Source organism: Schistocerca americana, chromosome 4 (genome assembly GCF_021461395.2).
Source record: "Schistocerca americana isolate TAMUIC-IGC-003095 chromosome 4, iqSchAmer2.1, whole genome shotgun sequence".
NCBI lineage: Eukaryota > Metazoa > Arthropoda > Insecta > Orthoptera > Acrididae > Schistocerca > Schistocerca americana.
This window is the reverse complement of record NC_060122.1, coordinates 372,729,168-372,748,942: the sequence shown is the minus strand read 5'-3', so window position 1 is coordinate 372,748,942 and position 19,775 is coordinate 372,729,168. Positions and strand designations below refer to the sequence as shown.

Genomic DNA, 19,775 nt, shown 5'->3' with positions numbered 1-19,775 from the left:
CCCTAGGTTAGTTAGGTTTAAGTAGTTCTAAGTTCTAGGGGACTGATGACTTCAGAAGTTAAGTCCATAGTGCTCAGAGCCATTTGAACCATTTTGAACTGTTGTGTTGTGTTTAATAACGTTCTGCAGTTTGTCTGTTGGGGCAATAAGTACACCCAAAAATTGACCGTTGTGGAAGTAACTCTCAAGACTGAGAAAAGATTATAAGTTATGCTCTGTCTGCATACAGTTTTAATTTTCTACCTGTAAACTACGTGCAGATTCTTAACTCTGACTCCAACAAAGACAATATAAGTATTACACAGAAGTGTTATGTAAAACCAGGAGAAACTTATTTTTCTCAGTCTAGAAAATTGTTCTCCACGATACCGTCTGCTATAGATATCGCCGAATTGGCATTGGTTCTCACAAATAATGTTATACCACAAGTCTTAAGGAAAAGAGCCAATGTTTCATAGAGACTTAAACCATTCCCCATTAAAGAAATTACTCATTTAAGTGCAGTTAATGTATTAAGTGTACAGAAAAAAAACTGGAAATGGAGGACCTTGAAGCACAGAAAAGAAATTGTAGTATATGGAGAAGGCAACTGATATAAAGGAAGAATATAAACTATAACTGGAAAAGGAAGAAGTTATTGCAGATGTGTGGGCCAGATTTAGATATGGATTTAAACACACCGTACGGAGAAATCTGGCTACAAAGGGGGAATATAAAATATTGGCATTTTCAGTAAACAGCAATGGAAACTGGTCACTTGTAGGAGTACTGGCTAAAATCAGTGGAGACAAGAATGTTTACTATATTAATGGATACACAAAAAATGTGTTTATTAAGCTCTATTTCCATTTGGACCAGCTTAAAAAGAATGGTTATATTCTATCTAAGTGTGGCGAGCTGGATGTTGTCCACCCAACAACACAACAGCCATTTGCCGAGTTTAAAACTAATGGAATAACTACATATAATGGACACTCGTTTGCAAAAGTTGTAAACTTAAAGTCTACACAGAAATTCCGCAAGAATGTGGAGCAGAAGAGTTGCCGACATACACACAGAAAGATGTGGAACGCTTTAACAATAGCATCATGGAGGAGATAAGAGGAAAACTTGAAATCTCCCGATGGTCTCGCCTAGAAGAACTGCAGGATGGAACTGAGCTAATAGTTAAAGCCATAAAACCAGTGTTTTACAGGAAGAAAATTAGATATGTATTAGAATTCGAGAATATACCTTCTCTGTATTTGTCAAATTACTGGTTGGAGAAAGAAGTAGATGATTCAGATGTGGATTTAAGTAATATGTTAAAAATTAATTTGGATATTATTAAAACTACACCTAACAAAAATAAGGAAAACGTTGTTTTCTGTGTGTAAATGCGGACGAAAATATTTAATAAAGATTTTGTAAGAGAATATTTACTTGTCTTATTCACTAACCTATCAAAAATCCTAAGACATTTCCTATATACAACGACCTATGTACATGTATTTAGGATGTGGGAAGTGGGTAGCTGAAACCATGTAGCTGAAAGCGTAGCGACCCTCTTTTCTTACCTTTATGAGATCCATCCTCTATATCACAGAGCCGCCGGTTTCCATGTAGGGGAGGGGAGAGGGAGGGTTGGGGTATTTGATGAACTTAATTAAGTAGTGAATCAAACTGATGATAATGAGAGGGCGCTATTCGAATAACTCAGACCTGTAAGTGTACCTGTACCAGCAAGGGGGACAGGGGTTGGTTGGAGTATTTCTGAGGGCTGGGAGGAGGAGGGGGAGGGGTAGGGGTGGGGGAACAATACGTTAAGGATCTGTCAATCGAAAGGAAGGATCATCTGCTGGGGATCGATACCTGTCAATCAAAAGGACAGATATCCCCAGGGTGTTACAACCTGTCAATCAAAAGAGAGCAATAGGTTTGCCCCTGAATGTATGCTTGCCCCTGATGTAGGCAAACCGCACTAACAATATGCACCAGTATTCACCTTTTCCCCCTACGAACAGGTTGCAGGTTCTGTCTGTGGCTGAGACTGTCCCTCAGCCAGACATTATCGGTTATCTTGTTCCAGAGCAAACATTTCAGCCGGCCGCAGTGGCCGAGCAGTTCTAGGAACTCAGTCCGGAACCGCGCGACTGCTACGGTCGCAGGTTCGAATCCTGCCTCGGGCATGGATGTGTGTGATGTGCTTAGGTTAGTTAGGTTTAAGTAGTTCTAAGTTGTAGGAGACTGATGACCACAGATGTTAAGGCCCTAGTGCTCAGAGCCCTTTGAACCAATTTGAAACATTTCAGTCTGCGAGATCCAGGAAAACACAGAGGGTGGGATTATTGGTAGTTGGGAGCTCCAATGATAGTAGCTTTATGGCGCACCTTAGGGACATGGCTGCCAAGGAGGGGAAGAAAGCCAGTGTGCACTTCGTCTGCATACCTGGTGGAGTCATTCTAGACGTGGAACGGGTCCTTTAGGATGCCATGAAGAGCACAGGGTGCAGCCAACTGCAGGAGGTTGCTTACTTCGGTACAAATGATGTGTGTCGTTTTGGATCAGAAGAGATTCTCTCTGGTTTCGAGAGGCTATCAGAAATGGTAAAAGCTGCCAGTCTTGCTTATGATATGAAAGCAGAGCTATACATTTGCAGCTTAGGCGACAATACTGATTGTGGTCCTGTGACACAGAGGTGAGTGGAAAGTTTGAAACAGAGATCCAGACCGTTCTGCGATCGTGTAGGTTGCATAGGCTGGTAGGGATTCGGGTTCCACTAAATATGTCGGGAGTCTACTACATGCAGGATGCGGCGACACGGGTAGCAGGGGCTGTGTTGTGGACTGGGTGGTTTTTTAGTTTAGAGGGTCTCAGGAAAACACAGAAAGGGCTTCAGTCTCAAACGGTGCAGGTCGAACACAGGAAGAATTTAGATCTAGGATCCATCGGTATAGCAGTTGTAAATTGTCGTAGCTGTCATGGGGAAAGTACCAGAGCAACAAGTGCTAGTAGAAAGCACTGAAGCACAAGTCGTTATGGGCACTAAAATCTGGCTAAAGCCGGAGATACGTTCAGCCGAAAATTTTGCGAAGAACCTAATAGTATTCTGGAAGGATAGGCTATATACTGTTGGCGGTGGTGTATTTGTTCTGTTAGAAGTAGTTTACCTTGTAGCGAAACTCAAGTACACAGGAATAAAATAATAATTGGATCATTCTACCGATCTCCCAACTCAGATGATACAATTGCCGAAAGGTTCAAAGAAAACTTCGAGTTTAATTTTAAATACGTACCCGACTCACACAATTATAGCTAGAGGTGACTTCAATTTACCCTCGATACGTTGGTGAAAATACATGTTTAAATCCGGAGGTATGCAAAAACATCATCCGAAATTCTGCTAAACGCATTCTCTGAAAATGATTTGAAGCAGTTAGTTCATGAGCCCACCCGAATAGTAAACTGTTGTGAAAATACACTTGACCTCTTAGCAACAAATAATCTTGAGGTAATAATGAGCATCAAAACGGTTACAGTGATTAGTGAACACAGGGCTGTCGTAGCGAGACAATATCGTAACTCCCAAATTCTCCAAAAATAAACGAAAGTATACCTATTCGGAAAAGCACATAAAAATTCTCTCGAGCCTTCCTGAGGGACAATTTCCACTCCTTCCAAATTAACAATGTAAGCGTAGACCAGATGTGACTTGAATTCAAACTAATAGCATTGACAGAAATTGAGATATTGATGTATATCAAATAAATTAACAAATTACTAACTAAATTAAAAAATTATCAAGCGATGGAGTTGGTTTTCATTGGTGCACGAAACGAGTCAGAAAACTGTTGCAGAAACAACGAAAAAAGTATACCAATTGTAAACGAACGCAAGATCCAAAAGATTGGAGAATTTTTACAGAAGTTCTAAATTTAGCGTGAACTTCAAAGCGAGATGCTTATAATAGTTTCCGTAACGAAACTTCGCCTCAGGGTGGAAAATCCAGATTCGTATGTAAAGTATCCACATCTGCATCTACATATATACTCCGCTAGCCACCAAGCGGTGTGTGGCGGAGGGCACAATTCGTGCCTCCTGTGTTCCACTCGCGGATCGCTCGAGGGAAAAGCGACTGTTTGAACGCCTCAGTACGAACTCCAATTTCCCTTATCTTTGAATGGTGATCATAGCGCGATTTGAAAGTTGGTGGTAATAATATATGCTCTACATCCTCGGTGAAGATCGAATTTCAGAATTTAGTGAGCTACCCCTTCTGTTTAGCGCGCCGTCTATCTGCAAGTGTGTCCCACTTCAAACATTCTATGAGATTTGTAACGCTCTCGAAATGGCTAAATGTACCAGTCACGAGTCTCGCCGCTCTTCTTTGGACCTTCTCATTCTCTTGAATTAGACCCAACTGGTAAGGGTCCCATCAGACGAACAATACTCCAAGAATGGACGAACTAATGTATTGTAAGATATTTAATTTATTGAAGAACTGCATCGCTTCAGGATTCTACCAATAAACCGCAATCTAGAGTTCGTCTTACCCGTTACTTGTGTAATCTGATCATTCCATTTGAGATCATTTCGAATAGTCACACCAGATACTTGACGGATATTACCACTTCCAAAGACTGGGCATTTTTTTGTACTCTTACATTAATGGGGATTTTCGCCTCATTATACTGCCAGTCATTACACCACCCATTTATTTTCTGCAAATCCTCATTGATTTGTTCACAACTTTCGTGTGATACTACTTTCCTGTAGACTACAGCATCATCGGCAAACAGTCTAATGCCGTTGCCAATACCATCAACCAGATCGTTTATGTATATCGTAGAAAGCAGCGGACCTATTACGCTGCCCTGGGGCACACCTGAAGTTACGCTTGTTTCTGTTAAAGTCACCCCGTTCAGGACGACATACTGCTCCATGTCTGTTAGAAAACTTACTATCCAACCACATATGTCCTCCGATAGACCGTAGGCGCGCACTTTTTAGAGCAAGCGACAGTGTGGAACTGAGTCGAACGAACGCCTTTCGAAAGTTGAGAAATATAGCATTAACCTGGGAGCCGGCATCTAGAGCCTGTTGTACATCACGCACAAAGAAGGCCAGCTGTGTCTCGCATGACCGCTGTTTCCTAAAACCGGGCTGGTTTCTGCAGATGAGCTTCTCAGAGTCCACAAAGGTCATTATGTCTGAACACAAAATATGTTCCAAGATTCTACAACAAATTTATGTCAGTGAAATTGGCCGGTAATTATGTGCATACGATTTTCTACCCTTTTTATAGATTGCTTTCACCTTGGCCTTCTTCCACTCCCGTGGAACTTTCCGCTGTTCCAATGATGTCTGATAGATGACGGATAAGAATGGTGCAATATTTGTAGCATAGTCAACATAAAATCTTACGGGAATACCGTCTGGGCCAGATGCCTTCCTGGTGTCTAAGGATCTTAACTGTTTTACATTCCCAGATCCACTAAACACTATGTCAACCATCCTTGCGTTTGTTCGATAACTGAAACGGGGAATGGTGCTGCAGTCCTCTACCGTAAACGAGTTTTTGAAAGCTAGGTTTAGAATTTCGGCCTTCTGTTTATCATCATCAGCTACATTACCCGTATTGCCAGCAAGAGAAGATATTGAATTATTTGTAGCGTTCATAAATTTTACGTACGAGCAATACTTTTTGGGGCTATTTTTAGAATCTGCGGATAAAATGTTGCTTTCAAATGCATTAAAAGAATCTCTCATTGTCCTTCTGACAGCTGCTCGCATTTCGCGTAATTTCTGTTTGACAGCGGGGCAGTGACTACGTTTAAAAAGACTGCGCAAAATTCTCTGCTTCCTCAGCAACTTCCTAATATGTTTTTTGTACCAAGGTGGATCCTTTCCCTCCCCTATATTTTTCCTAGTTACATACTTCTCTAGAACATGGTGGACAATACCTTTAAATTCCGACCAAAGATGCTCAATATCTTTGTGTCCCGCGGTGAATGCTTGGAGCTGACTATGAAGATATTCATTAATGACACTTTTATTTGCTTTCCCAAACAAGAAAACTCTACGCTGTTTCTTTGGTTTTCTGCAACTTCCACTGACATAGAAGCCACAACGACATTATGGTTGCTAATATCTTCTTCTAGATTAACTTCCTCTGTTTGTCTCCAAGATATCTAATATGCTCTCATCCTTCAATACTGGATGAATAAAGTCCGGGTATTTGCGCTCTTGTCTTGTCTTAATGTGTTTAACTTTTAACATTATATTACAGCTCTTAATGAGTAGTTTATGACACCATTTTAAATTTTTAAATTCGATCAATAACTTCGCGAAATAGGAATCAAATTTTTATAGGAGAATTTTTCTCTTAGCATAATACTGCTCTCACCAACTTGAGTCCGTGGCGCGCTAGCGTTTTGCTGCTCGCACCAGCCTGCATCCGTGCTGCGCCGTACGTTTTGTGCCGCCGTTCACTTCGATGACGGTGTTTGTGGAAACGACCATCGACCTACTGTAGCAAAATGCGGTTCACCCCCAGAACCGACACGTTTCCATTGATCAACGGACGAATCCCGATCGTTCCGTGCCCACTGCAATCGTATCTGGCGATGTCGTTGTGTCAACATGTGAACACGGAGGGGGTATCTGCTGCGGAGCTCCACTTTCAACAATTTACGATGAACGGTTTGCTCCAAAACACTTGTGCGTGCACCAGCATTGTGCCCTTTCGGCAGAGCTGTCACGTATCACCATCTATACTATTCTACAAAGCAGACAAGCCTCCGAACCCCACGTTCTGTGAAAAGTCGTGGATGTCCAACCATATAGCGCCTAGTGGTAGTTCCACTGTCCTTCTACTAGTTTCCGTAGCTGCTCACTACAGCAGCACGTGGGCATTCGACCAGCTTCGCCGTTTTCGTGATACTCATTCACAGGCTCTGCGTAATAACAATCTGCCCTTTGTCAATGTTGATTATCTCAATGGATTTCCCCGTTTGCAGCCCATATCTTCGTTAAGGCGACCCCCATCCGTGTCTGCTCGGCTTACACACTTTTGTTACCGTGCCACGTGCCCACAACGACACAAGGCGGCATCCAACGTCGCGGTGGCCAATGATCATAATGTTTCGGCTTATTAGTGTATGTGTCAGACATCTGCGAATATGAAACATTCTCAGAGTTCATCTGTACTCTAAAGAAATTTTCTGTTAACAATTTGCGTTCAAGAATGATTGTGATATTCACTAATACTATAGTATGGGAGTTGAACGGAATGGACAGTGTCTTGAAAGGAGGATATAAGATGAACATCAACAAAAGCAAAACGAGGATAATGGAATGTAGTCGAATTAAGTCGGGTGATGCTGAAGGAATTAGATTAGGAAATGAGACACTTAAAGTAGTAAAGGAGTTCTGCTATTTGGGGAGCAAAATAACTGATGATGGTCGAAGTAGAGAAGATATAAAATGTAGACTGGCAATGGCAAGGAAATCTTTTCTGAAGAAGAGAAATTTGTTAACATCGAGTATAGATTTAAGTGTCAGGAAGTTGTTTCTGAAAGTATTTGTATGGAGTGTGGCCATGTGTGGAAGTGAAACATGGACGACAAATAGTTTGGACAAGAAGAGAATAGAAGCTTTCGAAATGTGGTACTACAGAAGAATGCTGAAGATTAGATGGGTAGCTCACATAACTAATGAGGAAGTATTGAATAGAATTGGGGAGAAGAGGAGTTTGTGGCACAACTTGACTAGAAGAAGGGATCGGTTGGTAGGACATTTTCTGAGGCATCGAGGGATCACAAATTTAGCATTGGAGGGCAGCGTGGAGGGTAAAAATCGAGAGGAAGACCAAGAGATGAATACACCAAGCAGATTCAGAAGGATGTAGGTTGCAGTAAGTACTGGGAGATGAAGAAGCTTGCACAGGATAGCGTAGCATGGAGAACTGCATGAAACCAGTCTCAGGACTGAAGACCACAACAACAACAACATAGTATGGGAGTAAACGATCTGTTTTAGGCTCTCCAGTTGGACAGATAAAGGGCGAATCTAGAAAGAGAAGTAAAATATCTGACGGACAGCCGTAGCGGATTTGAATGAGACTGAAATTGACAGCATCTTCTGTACTCCAGAGGAATTCTTGAATAGACATGAGTGGTCAGTTACAAGTCTATGAATCACCAGTATTGCGCAGTCCTAAGGCATCGACTGCACACTGTCCAGCGCAGCGCCGCGAAACGTCATCAAGAAGGCGCTGACCCGCTCGTCAATGGAAAGAGCGGGCAGCGCCACACATCCAGGAAGACAGTGCCCCCTGTCAATGCTGATTTAACCTGGCGCCCATCGCTGGTCACCCGAGTTCAGTCGCAGACTTCGAGAGCATCAGTAGTAATAGGAAGAAGTTACGTAGCCTGTGTTCTACGAGTAGTAATAGAGAATAAAGCGCTTGCATGTAGGAGGCACAGGAAGCACAGGTATCATGTTACGTTTCTTCCCTTAACAGAAACAAAGTTTTCTGTTAAGTAGAAAGTGTTTTGTACAGGTGATTTTGGATTCGTGCCACTGGCCATCGCATCTTCTCTCCTTCCTTGTTTGTGTCGGTGCTGACTCCCACAATAGCCCACACCCACACATGTACCGAGTGATCAAAAAGTCAGTATAAATTTGAAAACTTAATAAACCACGGAATAATGTAGATAGAGAGGTAAAAATTGACACTCATGCTTGGAATGACATGGGGTTTTATTAGAACAAAAAAAAAAAAATAACAAAGTTCACAAAATGTCCGACAGAAGGCGCTAGACAGCAAAACGTCAATGACGGGGGAGAGGTACGCCGATACGTTACAGACTCGCATCATCCCCAGCCTGGCTGATAAACACCTGCTGGAACGTACGATGTTTATGGAGGATGGCGCTCCACTCCATATTGCTAGACGCGTGAAAGGTCTCTTGCGCGTCGTTTGGTGATGATCGTGTACTCAGCCGCCACTTTCGTCATGCTTGGCCTCCCAGGTCCGTGCGATTATTGGCTTTGGGGTTACCTGAAGTTGCAAGTGTATCGTGATCGATCGACATCTCTAGGGATGCTGAAAGACAACATCCGACGCCAATGCCTCATCATAACTCAGGACATGCTTTACAGTGCTGTTCACAACATTATTCTTCGACTACAGCTATTGTTGAGGAATGATGGTGGATATATTGAGCATTTCCTGTAAAGAACATCATCTTACTTTGTTATGCTGATTATTGCTATTCTGATCAGATGAAGCACCATCTGTCGGACATTTTTTGAACTTTTGTATTTTTTTAGTTCTAATAAAACCCCATGTCATTCCAAGCGTGTGTGTCAGTTTGTACCTCTCTACCTACATTATTCCGTGATTTATTCAGTTTTCAAATTTGTACTGACTTTTTGATCACCCGGTATGTAGCCATAATAAATATATATATATATATATATATATATATATATATATATATATATATATATTAATGTTTACTACTATTCTTCGGTACACACAGTCCACATGGCTGTGTCTATCATGAAATGTTACATAAAACTAAATAATAACTTACCCAAAGGGCCCAGACGATAGTTGAATGTAACAAGTACGACGTCGTGGTCCATGAAATTCTCCGGAGACAAGTCTGCCATCTTACTGCTGCCTGTCGTGAAACGGCCACCGTGGATGACAACGATAACATCCTTCCGAAGTTCCATCTCTTCCAGCGTAGGTGTCTCAGAAATCTAAACAAACGTGGCGTCATCGTGTGTCAGAAAATGAATCTGATTTAAGACGGCGTAAGTGGGTGACATCATTCGTATTATTGAAACAGTTACTGTTGCTGTTGTTATTGTTTCTAGACATATCAACACGAAATTAATCATCGATATAGGGAAAAACGTACAAGAAAACAAGCCAAACGGAAAGTACCAGGTATACAAATTATAAATATCAAATAAATAAAATACACAAAATACGCAAAGAAGAGAATATCGCGTATAATAGAGGATTCGTTGGGTAAGCGACAGAGGGAAATATGTCACGTTATTTGCAGATCTATAGTCTGTTATTCCAACAACGTAAATTTCTTAACTGTCGTTGTTGCCGTAAAGTAATGTTGATTTTCGATAGCTATTCTATGAACACAAACTCCTAAAGCAAACAACTGATAGGTGCTAGTGGATGGACGACTAAGAGCAACACTATCTTCGTAGAGCGGAATTTTGTCACCAGTTGTCACACATGATGGAAGAATTCCACGGAGGCTACATCAGTTCACATGCAGAGAGGCTTACATAACTTTGGGAAAAATCATTATTTACCCACCGGAAGGCCTTAATTTCTTATGAGCAAAATATTGGCATTGTTGTGGACTCCAATCCGAAGATTGGTTTGATGCTACGCTCTAGGCTACCCTGTCCTACGCAAGGCTCTTCATCACTGAGTAATTACTGCATTTTGAACCTGCGCGCATTCATTCTCTGGTCTCGCTGTATAATTTTTACCTCCCCACCTCACTTACCTCCATTATATTTTTTAAAAATAAAGATGAAATTATGTGAAAATTGAATTGCATTCAAGAAACCACATTTACTGGCAAACAACATTTTCTTCTCTACATTTTAAAGCAGTGTCAAATGAATGGCTATCCATTGCTTTAGGTTCCCCTCGAATCACGTCACTCTACTTTTTTCTTGTCTGGTGGACATCCACATACCGTGTAGGGCAGGTCTGCAACAGCAGCTTGTCCTTATTTGAAATCCTCATGCTGAATGGGAATTGTACTTCGACAGAACTCTGTTACGAGGGAGATGAGGGATAAGAACCGTCCTCTGCAGGATCGCTTTTCTTGATCTGAGTTTCAAAGCCACATAAGTGATGTCTGGAGTCAGGTTTGTGTTTCTTATTCTCGACTTCTCCCGGCGTCCTTCGTCCTTTATCTGGGAGTGATGTGTTCACATCCTGAGCTGGACTCCGGTTCCAATTATAATGTTCCCTGTCTTGTTCAGAACTGTGTTATTGTGTTTTGATTAACGTATTCCGAGAAATAAATTCATATCTTAGTTATGTCGAGATTATAGGAGCAAATACACCGCTAGCCAAGGAAACATTCTCTAGTTCATCTCAACACTAAACACATCGACCATAAAATCGCAGATCTAATCATAGTGGAGTTCAAAATGTTCAAATGTGTGTCAAACGTTATGGGACTTAACTGCTAAGGTCATCAGTCCCTTAGCTTACACACTACTTAACCTAAATTATCCTGAGGACAAACACACACACCCATGCCCGAAGGAGGACTCGAACCTCTGCCGGGACCAGCCTCACAGTCTATGACTGCAGCGCCCAAAGACCGCTCGGCTAATCGCGCGTGGCCATAGTGGTGTAATCTGTAGGTCCCAGTATTGAGTGCGGTGTGAACGGCAGGTGAGGAGTATATCGTCTGCTACGTCACTCTGAGACACGTTCCGTTGGCCGTTCAACTGTGTACTTAAGTCAGTAAGCGTCCCCTGGCGCCATCGACGACATATTACACGCTGTTCTAGAAATTCACGACAGGTGGGTCACATTCAATGGTAACACCTTGTGCGACAACAAGCTGACAATTTCTCGACCTGTCACAAAAATGGCGTTATTATCAAGGATGATTTGTTTTTCATATGTACGCATATGTACGCAATAACGTAAGACAAGTATCAACCTCAGCTGTGGAATAGTTCTTTTTGCACAATTTTACATAGCAATGGCGTCGTGTCCGTTTAGTTTAAACTGGCAAAACGAAATATAGTTTTGTCATAAAATTATTTTTTTGCAGTTCATCGGAAGCTGTAGCTCTTGTTGGCAATTCCTAGCTATCGAATATTCACGGAAGTAAAGAAGTTACTGGTAGGTGGCTCAGATTCGCTATGTCTAGGTAATTTGTATCTTGATAGTGCCAGTTAACGCGCTAGTTTATACAGATAGTTGGGATGAAGAAAATCGTTGCTAAACACAACCAATACTTCACTTTATTATTATTATGACTGTATTCCAGAACTGCCCCTTACCCCCAATGGACAAGACCGCGAGCAACATGTACCTGGACAGGGGCTCACGGAGAAATACGGGACCCCTAACGAACTTGTGACGTCACACTTGTCGACTTGTCCGCCAAACCTCTCGAACACTCGGCTCAGCGCAGGACCCACGGAAATCAATACGTAGTAGAAAAGGTACCCAGTAAAAGGTCTTAACTTTGTCGTGTACTATCGGGAGCTCGCATGCATTTAAATGCGCAGTTAATAATTATTAAACTCGTCTGAAATAGTTAATCACTGCCACTTTAAGAAGTGCAGAGCCACGTGCTGTGACGTACAGGCCACGGCCTGTCTTCATCATAAGTCTCGGCCTGGCCCCATCCATACACAGACACGAAAAAGAAAGCAGATGCTCCTCCAAGTACGGTATATATGTTATTTCCACGCATCCTTAACGCGAAATATAGTTGTTAATGCAGTACAAGTATTCTGTTGTATTCATTCTCCACAATATGTGTTCCACGCATATAATCAATCTCACGCTGTTTAAGAGCTGGGAACAAACAATGAAGATAACTTATATGCACAAGTAATATCTTTGAGTTATCTTCAGAGTCAATAGGAAGTTACGAATAGTAATGTGACCTTAGACAGCAGAAATTCGTACAAAGCTGATAAACGTTTGTGAAGAGTTTGAGGGCTCATTTTCCACAGTTAAGTAAAGGCAACTGAATTCAACGGTTCTGTAATCCTCTTGCAGATGATGGCGCAAAAGCAACCCAAAACTGCAACTATAGGTGAAAACAGCGAGAAAGCGCGCAGAATGGTCCTGGATAAACAGCGATGAAAGGGGTATGGAATAACAAACGTCAAGCGTATCAGTAATTGCAGGACGTTGCTCTTTACATGGAGCGTTAACTATGACAAACCAGTGTTCAAGGTAGCTGTGTTTTTCACTGAGTGCTGACCAAACTTAATAGCAATGATTGGACCATTTTTAAGAATACTAAAACTGAATTTGCGTTCTGATTACTGTAACTGAGACGAAGGTACACGACTTCACATTAGGAGTGTAACTAAGATGATTTGGATCAAACCGGTGGCCCTACAGCGAAGCAAGTGAAGTGAATTCACCGGAAAGGTAAGGTTATGGATAAGGGTTTTGGTATTCGGAAGGGAAGATATTTTTCCTACTGATTACACGTCGAAAGTTAAAGCATTATCTTGAGAATATTGTCCAAGTTTGTTAGATCAGCTGGATGTAAAAATACACTGACTGACAGGAAAGTGAAGGAGGAAATTAAATGCAACTTCACAGGTGAGAGAGTATATGATGTTACTGCTGTCGATAACCGGGGTAATGGCACTCGGGCGGAATTGACATCCGAGCTGTTCACGCACTTGTTCTATCGGGGACAGATCTGGAGATCTCGCTGGCCACTTGAGTACCTCGACATCACACATACTGTTCACAGAAATATGCGCCATGTGTGAACGAGCATTGTGATGTTGGAAAATGGAACCAGGACAGTGTTGCATGAGAGGTAACATGAGGAAGCAGGATATCAGTGACGTACCGATATACCGTCACAGTTTCCTCATCTACATCTACATCATACTCTGCAAGTCACCTAATGGTGTATAGAGGAGGGTACTTTGGGTACCACTATCTGCTTCCTCCCACCCTGTTCCACTCGCGAATAGTGCGTGGGAAGAATTATTGTCGGTAAGCCTCTGTTTGGCTCTAATTGCTCCAATTTTCTCCTCATGGTCAACACGCGAGATGTATGTGGGGGCAGTAATATGTTCTCTGACTCCTCCTGAAACGTGCTGTCCCGAAATTTCAATAGTAAATCTCTCTGTGATCCACAAAGCCTCTCTTGTAACGTCTGCCAGCGGAGTTTGTTTAGCATCTCCGTAACGCTCTCTCGCCAGTTGAACGATCCCGTGACGAAGCAAGCAGCTCTTCGTTGGATCTTCTCTATCTCCTCTATCAGTCCTACCTGATAGGGCTCCCAGATAAATGGACAATAGTGAAGAATTTGGCGAACAAGCGTCTTATATGCAACTTCTTTCGTGGTTGAGTTACATTTCCTTAAGACTCTTCCGATGAATTTGAGTCTGCCGTCTGGTTTTCCCACTATCTGTTTTATATGGTCATTCCGCTTAAGGTCGCTCTGGATAGTTACGCCTAGATAGTTTAGGGCAGACACTGTCTCCACGCTACCAGCAGTGGCATGAAGTTACACCCGAAGGCTCCCCAAATCATTAGGTCCGGAATAACAACGCTGTGCCTCTCCAAAACATTGGAAGAATGGGACTTCTCCCAAGGTCGCCACGATACGTGCCGACGTTGGTCATCCGGGTAATGCAGAACTGCGGCCTATCAAAGAACATCTCATGTGACACCAATCATCAAAGGTCCAAGCTTCTCAGTCATGTCACCGCTCCAGACGCAGCTTTTTGTGTTCCGCTTTTCATGGCGGTCTACGCATGGGACGGTACTTCCCCAATACGGCTGTCCTGCTGTTACTGGCCTCCAACCAAAAGTGCGGGATAACACAGAATGTTACAGGGTGCTCATTACTTGTTCTCGAATGGCAGGCGCAGATGTGTAGGGATTACGATGCCTGATGCACTGCACAATACAGCGATGCTCCCTTGCAGTGGTCAAACGTGGTCTACTAGAATCTTGATGACAAGTTTGCCTGCCCTCGCGCATCCGAATGCCCCTCAAGTCTGATTCTCACGATTCATACTGCCGGTTAAATGTAAACCAACAATGATGCCCATTTCAAACCCTAGCCGGTGCTGATAACTCTGTTTCACACAAGTGCGCTGCTTCTCTGTGTCCTTCACAGTGATTACTCAGCATCTGATGCTGTTTAAGCCCCGTATGTACCCTACTAGGCTTGATAACAACACTAAACATGAACGATACTAATGCACTCGTGTGGCGATTCTACTGAGAACTGCAACTCTAATCATTTACGTGACTGCCGACGTTGTGTACGGGTACGAAGGTACACTGATATCCGACCATGTTCCCTGCGTGCTTCACTGTTTTTGTCAAGCGGAGTAACAGATGGAAGGCCTCGACTGAAAAAGAAAAATGTCATCTTCCATGAGGATAACGCACCTGCCTTCAAAGGTGTTCTGGCAATGGGAATACTGATCGAATGTAGGAACGTCCAACCTGTTCGTAAATGTGGTAATCGCTGACTTCCACTTCGCATATCTAAAGAAATTTAGGCTGGGAAAACGTACTGTGTCCAGCGAGAAGGCTGCAGCAGTAGCACTACACGAATGAAATCTGTTAGCTAGAAGCTTGTTTGACAAAGCGCAATGACTATGTGTAAAAGAACGAACGGCGTGTTGTAAAACAGAATACTGCAAACTATGAAGATACTGCTGTGAATGAGAATGGAAGGTTCTCGTACATGGCTACGGTCGCAGGTTCGAATCCTGCCTCGGGCATGGATGTGTGTGATGTCCTTAGGTTAGTTAGGTTTAAGTAGTTCTAGGTTCTAGGGGACTAATGACCTGAGATGTTAAGTCCCATAGTGCTCAGAGCCATTTTTTCTCGTACATGTAAACATATCAATGGGATGTCAGCGTTCCCTCCAGAAGAACCAAAAATAACGGGCTTGTCTCAGAATAAGTCCATGGTTAAGTCCTCAAATTGGCCCCAAAAAGTGCATCAGAAGTTATGCTGCCGTTTGATCCTTTCACTTTTGTGTCCTAAAAAGAATCTTGACTCATCATTCATCATGCATTTTACGGTTTTGTTCCATCAGTAGTGGTAAGTGAGGTAATCTGCAACGGATTCCCTGCCTTAAAAACGACAGAATATGTGTGGGATAATTGATCTAACTGAAGTCTTGGAGTTTATCTGTAAGATTATCAAACGACGTCGTATCAGAGATGGTTTTATGAACTCGGGCACTCGTGCTAGCAGACAATACTCGAAGGACAAGATAAATTAGACCACATAAATTTCTCACACAACATTTGATTTCAGATCATCTGTAACGTACTCCATCTGATAAAAGTACTCGTAACCTATTAGTGGACACTGACATGTGATGTGTCCTCCACCCTTCACCTTTTGACAGCTTGAACTCTGCTGGGAACACTTTCAAGGAAGTGCCTGAATGCCCGTGGAGGAAAGTCAGCCCGTTCTTGCTCAGGAGACAAAATCAGAGAAGGTAGTGGTGTATTACGCAGGGACCTGTAGCAAAGTCTAACTCAGCCCAAAGATGTTCCATTGGATTCATGTCGGGAGTCTCGACTTGCCAGTCCATTCCAAAAATATTATCGTCTACAAGCCATTGCCTCATAGAAGCTACTTTATGAAAGGACGCATTGTCTCGCTTAAATAAACAAATATTGTCTGCAAACTGTTCATCTATTGTACTCAGTACTGTAAACTGTGTCCATATCCTATAGCGCTCTCTTAAGGGCAATAAAGCGACCACACCATAACCTTGAAAAACACCACCATGCCGTAACGCCAACTCCTCTGTACTTCACTATTGGTAGTACAAATGATGGCAGGTAAAGTTCCTCGGGTTTTGGCCGAAGCCAAACCCTTCTATCGGACTGCCACAGGCTATGTAGCTTGATTCATAGCTTCAAATTACTCATCTGCGGTCCAGTGGCGTTACTCTTTACACCAGCTCATGCATCACTTAGCACTGACTACAGAAATGTACACCATGTGATCAAAAGTATCCGGACACCACCAAATACATACTTTTTTCTATTAGGTGCATTGTTCTGCCACATACTGCCGGTACTCCATATCAGCGACCTCAACAGTTATTAGACATCGTGAGAAAGCAGAATGGAGCGCTCCGCGGAACTCACGGAGTTTGAACGTGGTCAGATGATTGGGTGTCACTTGTGTCATACGTCTATACGCGAGATTTCCACTCTCTTAAACATCCCTAGGTTCATTTTTTCCGGTGTGATAGTGAAGGGACACGTGAAGGGACAAGCACAGCACAAAAGCGTACAGGCTGACCTCATCTGTTGACTGACAGAGACCGCCGTCAGTTGAAGAGGGTCGTAATGTATAATAGGCAGACGTCAATCGAGACCATCACACAGGAATTCCAAACCGCATCAGGATACACTGCAAGTACTATGACAGTTAGGCGGAAGGTGAGAAAACTTGGATTTAAAAGTCGAGCGGCTGCTCATAAGCTACACATCACACCGGTAAACCCCAAACGACGCCTTCCTTGGTGTAAGGAGCGTAAACATTGGACGATTGAACAGTGGAAAAACGATGTGTGGAGCGACGAATCACAGTACACAATGTGGCGATCCGATGGAAGGGTGTGGGCATGGCGAATGCCCGGTGAACGTCATCTGCCAGCTTGTGTAGTGCCAACAGTAAAATTCGGATGCGGTGGTGTTATGGTGTGCTAACTGATTTATAATGTGTCGATTCTATCTATGGTTTGAGACAAACTATTCTCAATCACTCAAGATCACTTTTCGTCTACAATTGCTCATCACTAATGGTATCTGCCTTCAGTTTTGGATGCTCTTGCTAGAGATACTTACAATGTATTTATACTGTCCGATTCACTGTCTCCAGTAATATTCCTTCCAATTGGTGAGTTTACAGTGTCGTTCATCTATGTGTTGCTTATGGTACAGGATAATGTGCTTTGCGCCACTTATAAGCAATAATGACAGCCCATGAATGATAATTTCTCCCACCTCATTAAGATGCTGTGTATTGGAACATAGAGTTTAAAGTATTGTGTTAACCACCTCTTATTTATATTACTTTCTCTGGTTCTGTGGGATTATCAGAGCCTAAATTACTTGGCCACTGAATGAGTCACTGTATAATTCATACGCTGATAGTAGACCTAAAAATTAAGAAAATTAAAAAAGAAATTATTTGTTGAAGTATATAAAAATAACCAAAGCATTTGAACGAAAGCCTCTAAACTACATAGAGGAATCTCTGTTTGTAACCCTTCCCTATTACATGTTCATACTTTTTTCACCATTCAGCGAATAATTTAGCAGCCTGACTCATCCACGAGTGCTTCGCCATGTAATGAACAGCTGTCATAAGACGCACGACAACATGCCGTCCACAGTACATACGCCCACAGGTGACTCAATTGCGAATGCTACCCTGCTAAACGGAAAATGAAAATAGTAAACTAAACTAAAGTAAACCCTGTCCGAACAGGCCTCGGAAGGCCCAAGGGTACCGACCGGCCGCCGTGTCATCCTCAGCCCACAGGCGTCACTGGATGTGGATATGGAGGGGCACGTGGTCAGCACATCGCTCTCCCGGCCGTATGTCAGTTTCCGAGACCGGAGCCGCTACTTCTCAATCAAGTAGCTTCTCACAAGGGCTGAGTGCACCCCGCTTGCCACCAACGCTCGGCAGACCGGATGGTCACCCATCCAAGTGCTAACCCAGCCCGACAGCTCTTAACTTCGGTGATCTGACGGGAACCGGTGTTACCACTGCAGCAAGACCGCTGGCAATGAAAATAGTACTCAGCAGTATAATTTCTTCAGGAGAAGGCAGTGGGACCTCACACGCCGCAGCGCATTCTCATGGACCACGGCTGAGGTGTCAGTGGTGTTCCTACCTGATGGGTGAAGATGTTCAAGTAGAGACAGTCCTCCTTGCCCCTGTACTTGAGTTCTGGGTATGTCAGCTGTGGGCACGGACTGGCTTCCTTCGTGGCATTCAGCACGTCGTCCCATTTCTCTGGCGGTATGGGTAACTGCAAACAAACAATTAGTGTTTATTAGACAGAAGAGACATACCTACACTTTACTGACGACAGTAAAAGATAATCGGCACTTTGGTAACATCTGTGACAGCCTCTGAAAGCATTTTCGTAAAGTACAAATATTGCTAGCGTAGCAACCAAATTTACTGGTATTACACACAATCCAGCACTGAGGTGCTTTTGGAACTATGCGTTTGGAACACAGTAACAGACTACAGCGAATTGAAAACAGTGGAAAACTTGCAAAAAAGTAGCTGAAAGTATTTGGAATGCCATGCAAGGAAGAGAAGCTTAAAATTACAATGGCACGTTGTATCAAGCGCTACAGTCTTAAGTTTTTAGCGAGGAAACAAAATTTTATGAAAATCGCTTACTGGGGAAAGAGATAGGATGATAGGACTTGTGCTAAGACGTACAGAACTATGAGCCTGCACAGTGCTTGAGCTACTAAGGAACAACGTGCTAAAATAACTGAAAAATGCTACGGAACATCCGACAACTGCTATGGAACACCCAATCAATGGTAGTAAAATGAAAGGTTGATGGCAGGACATATTTCCCAGAGAAGCTGGTGCACGAAAGCTCTTTATATATCCGACAGTTCATGTAGTATGGTGTTTGACGAAGATAGTTGTGGAGCCTATTAATGGGATATTCCCTGTGGTATGGCAACATGTCTGCTAGACATCATTCGAGAGCTTACGATCAAGGACGAGCAGTCGGATCTGGCATCGCTGGATTTTTGTACATATAAGTCTGATATCGAATTGATACAATAGCAGACGAATAAAGAAAATATGACATCTGTGGGTAGTATCAAATCGTAAGCTCAATGACATAAAACGTCATGTCAGTGATTGGGTCACCAGAGACAGAGCCAAGCTCTTATTGCACAAGAATATAGAACAAATAAACAAAAATAAAATGTAAGTCTGCAGGCTTTCGTGGCCATTGTCACTGAAGTTA

The 19,775-nt window shown here is 42.8% G+C and overlaps 1 protein-coding gene across 1 annotated transcript in view; it reads right to left on the bottom strand.

Annotated features, from left to right (window-relative positions):
* Positions 1–19,775, bottom strand: part of LOC124613494 (esterase 6-like) — a 145,978-nt gene that overhangs the window by 104,412 nt on the left and 21,791 nt on the right. The window contains exons 3-4 of the mRNA XM_047142202.1: positions 18,663–18,800; positions 9,582–9,753 (exon numbers count right to left, since the gene is read on the bottom strand). Of these exons, the coding sequence (XP_046998158.1) occupies positions 9,582–9,753; positions 18,663–18,800 (310 nt within the window). The remainder of the gene's footprint in view (positions 1–9,581; positions 9,754–18,662; positions 18,801–19,775) is intronic.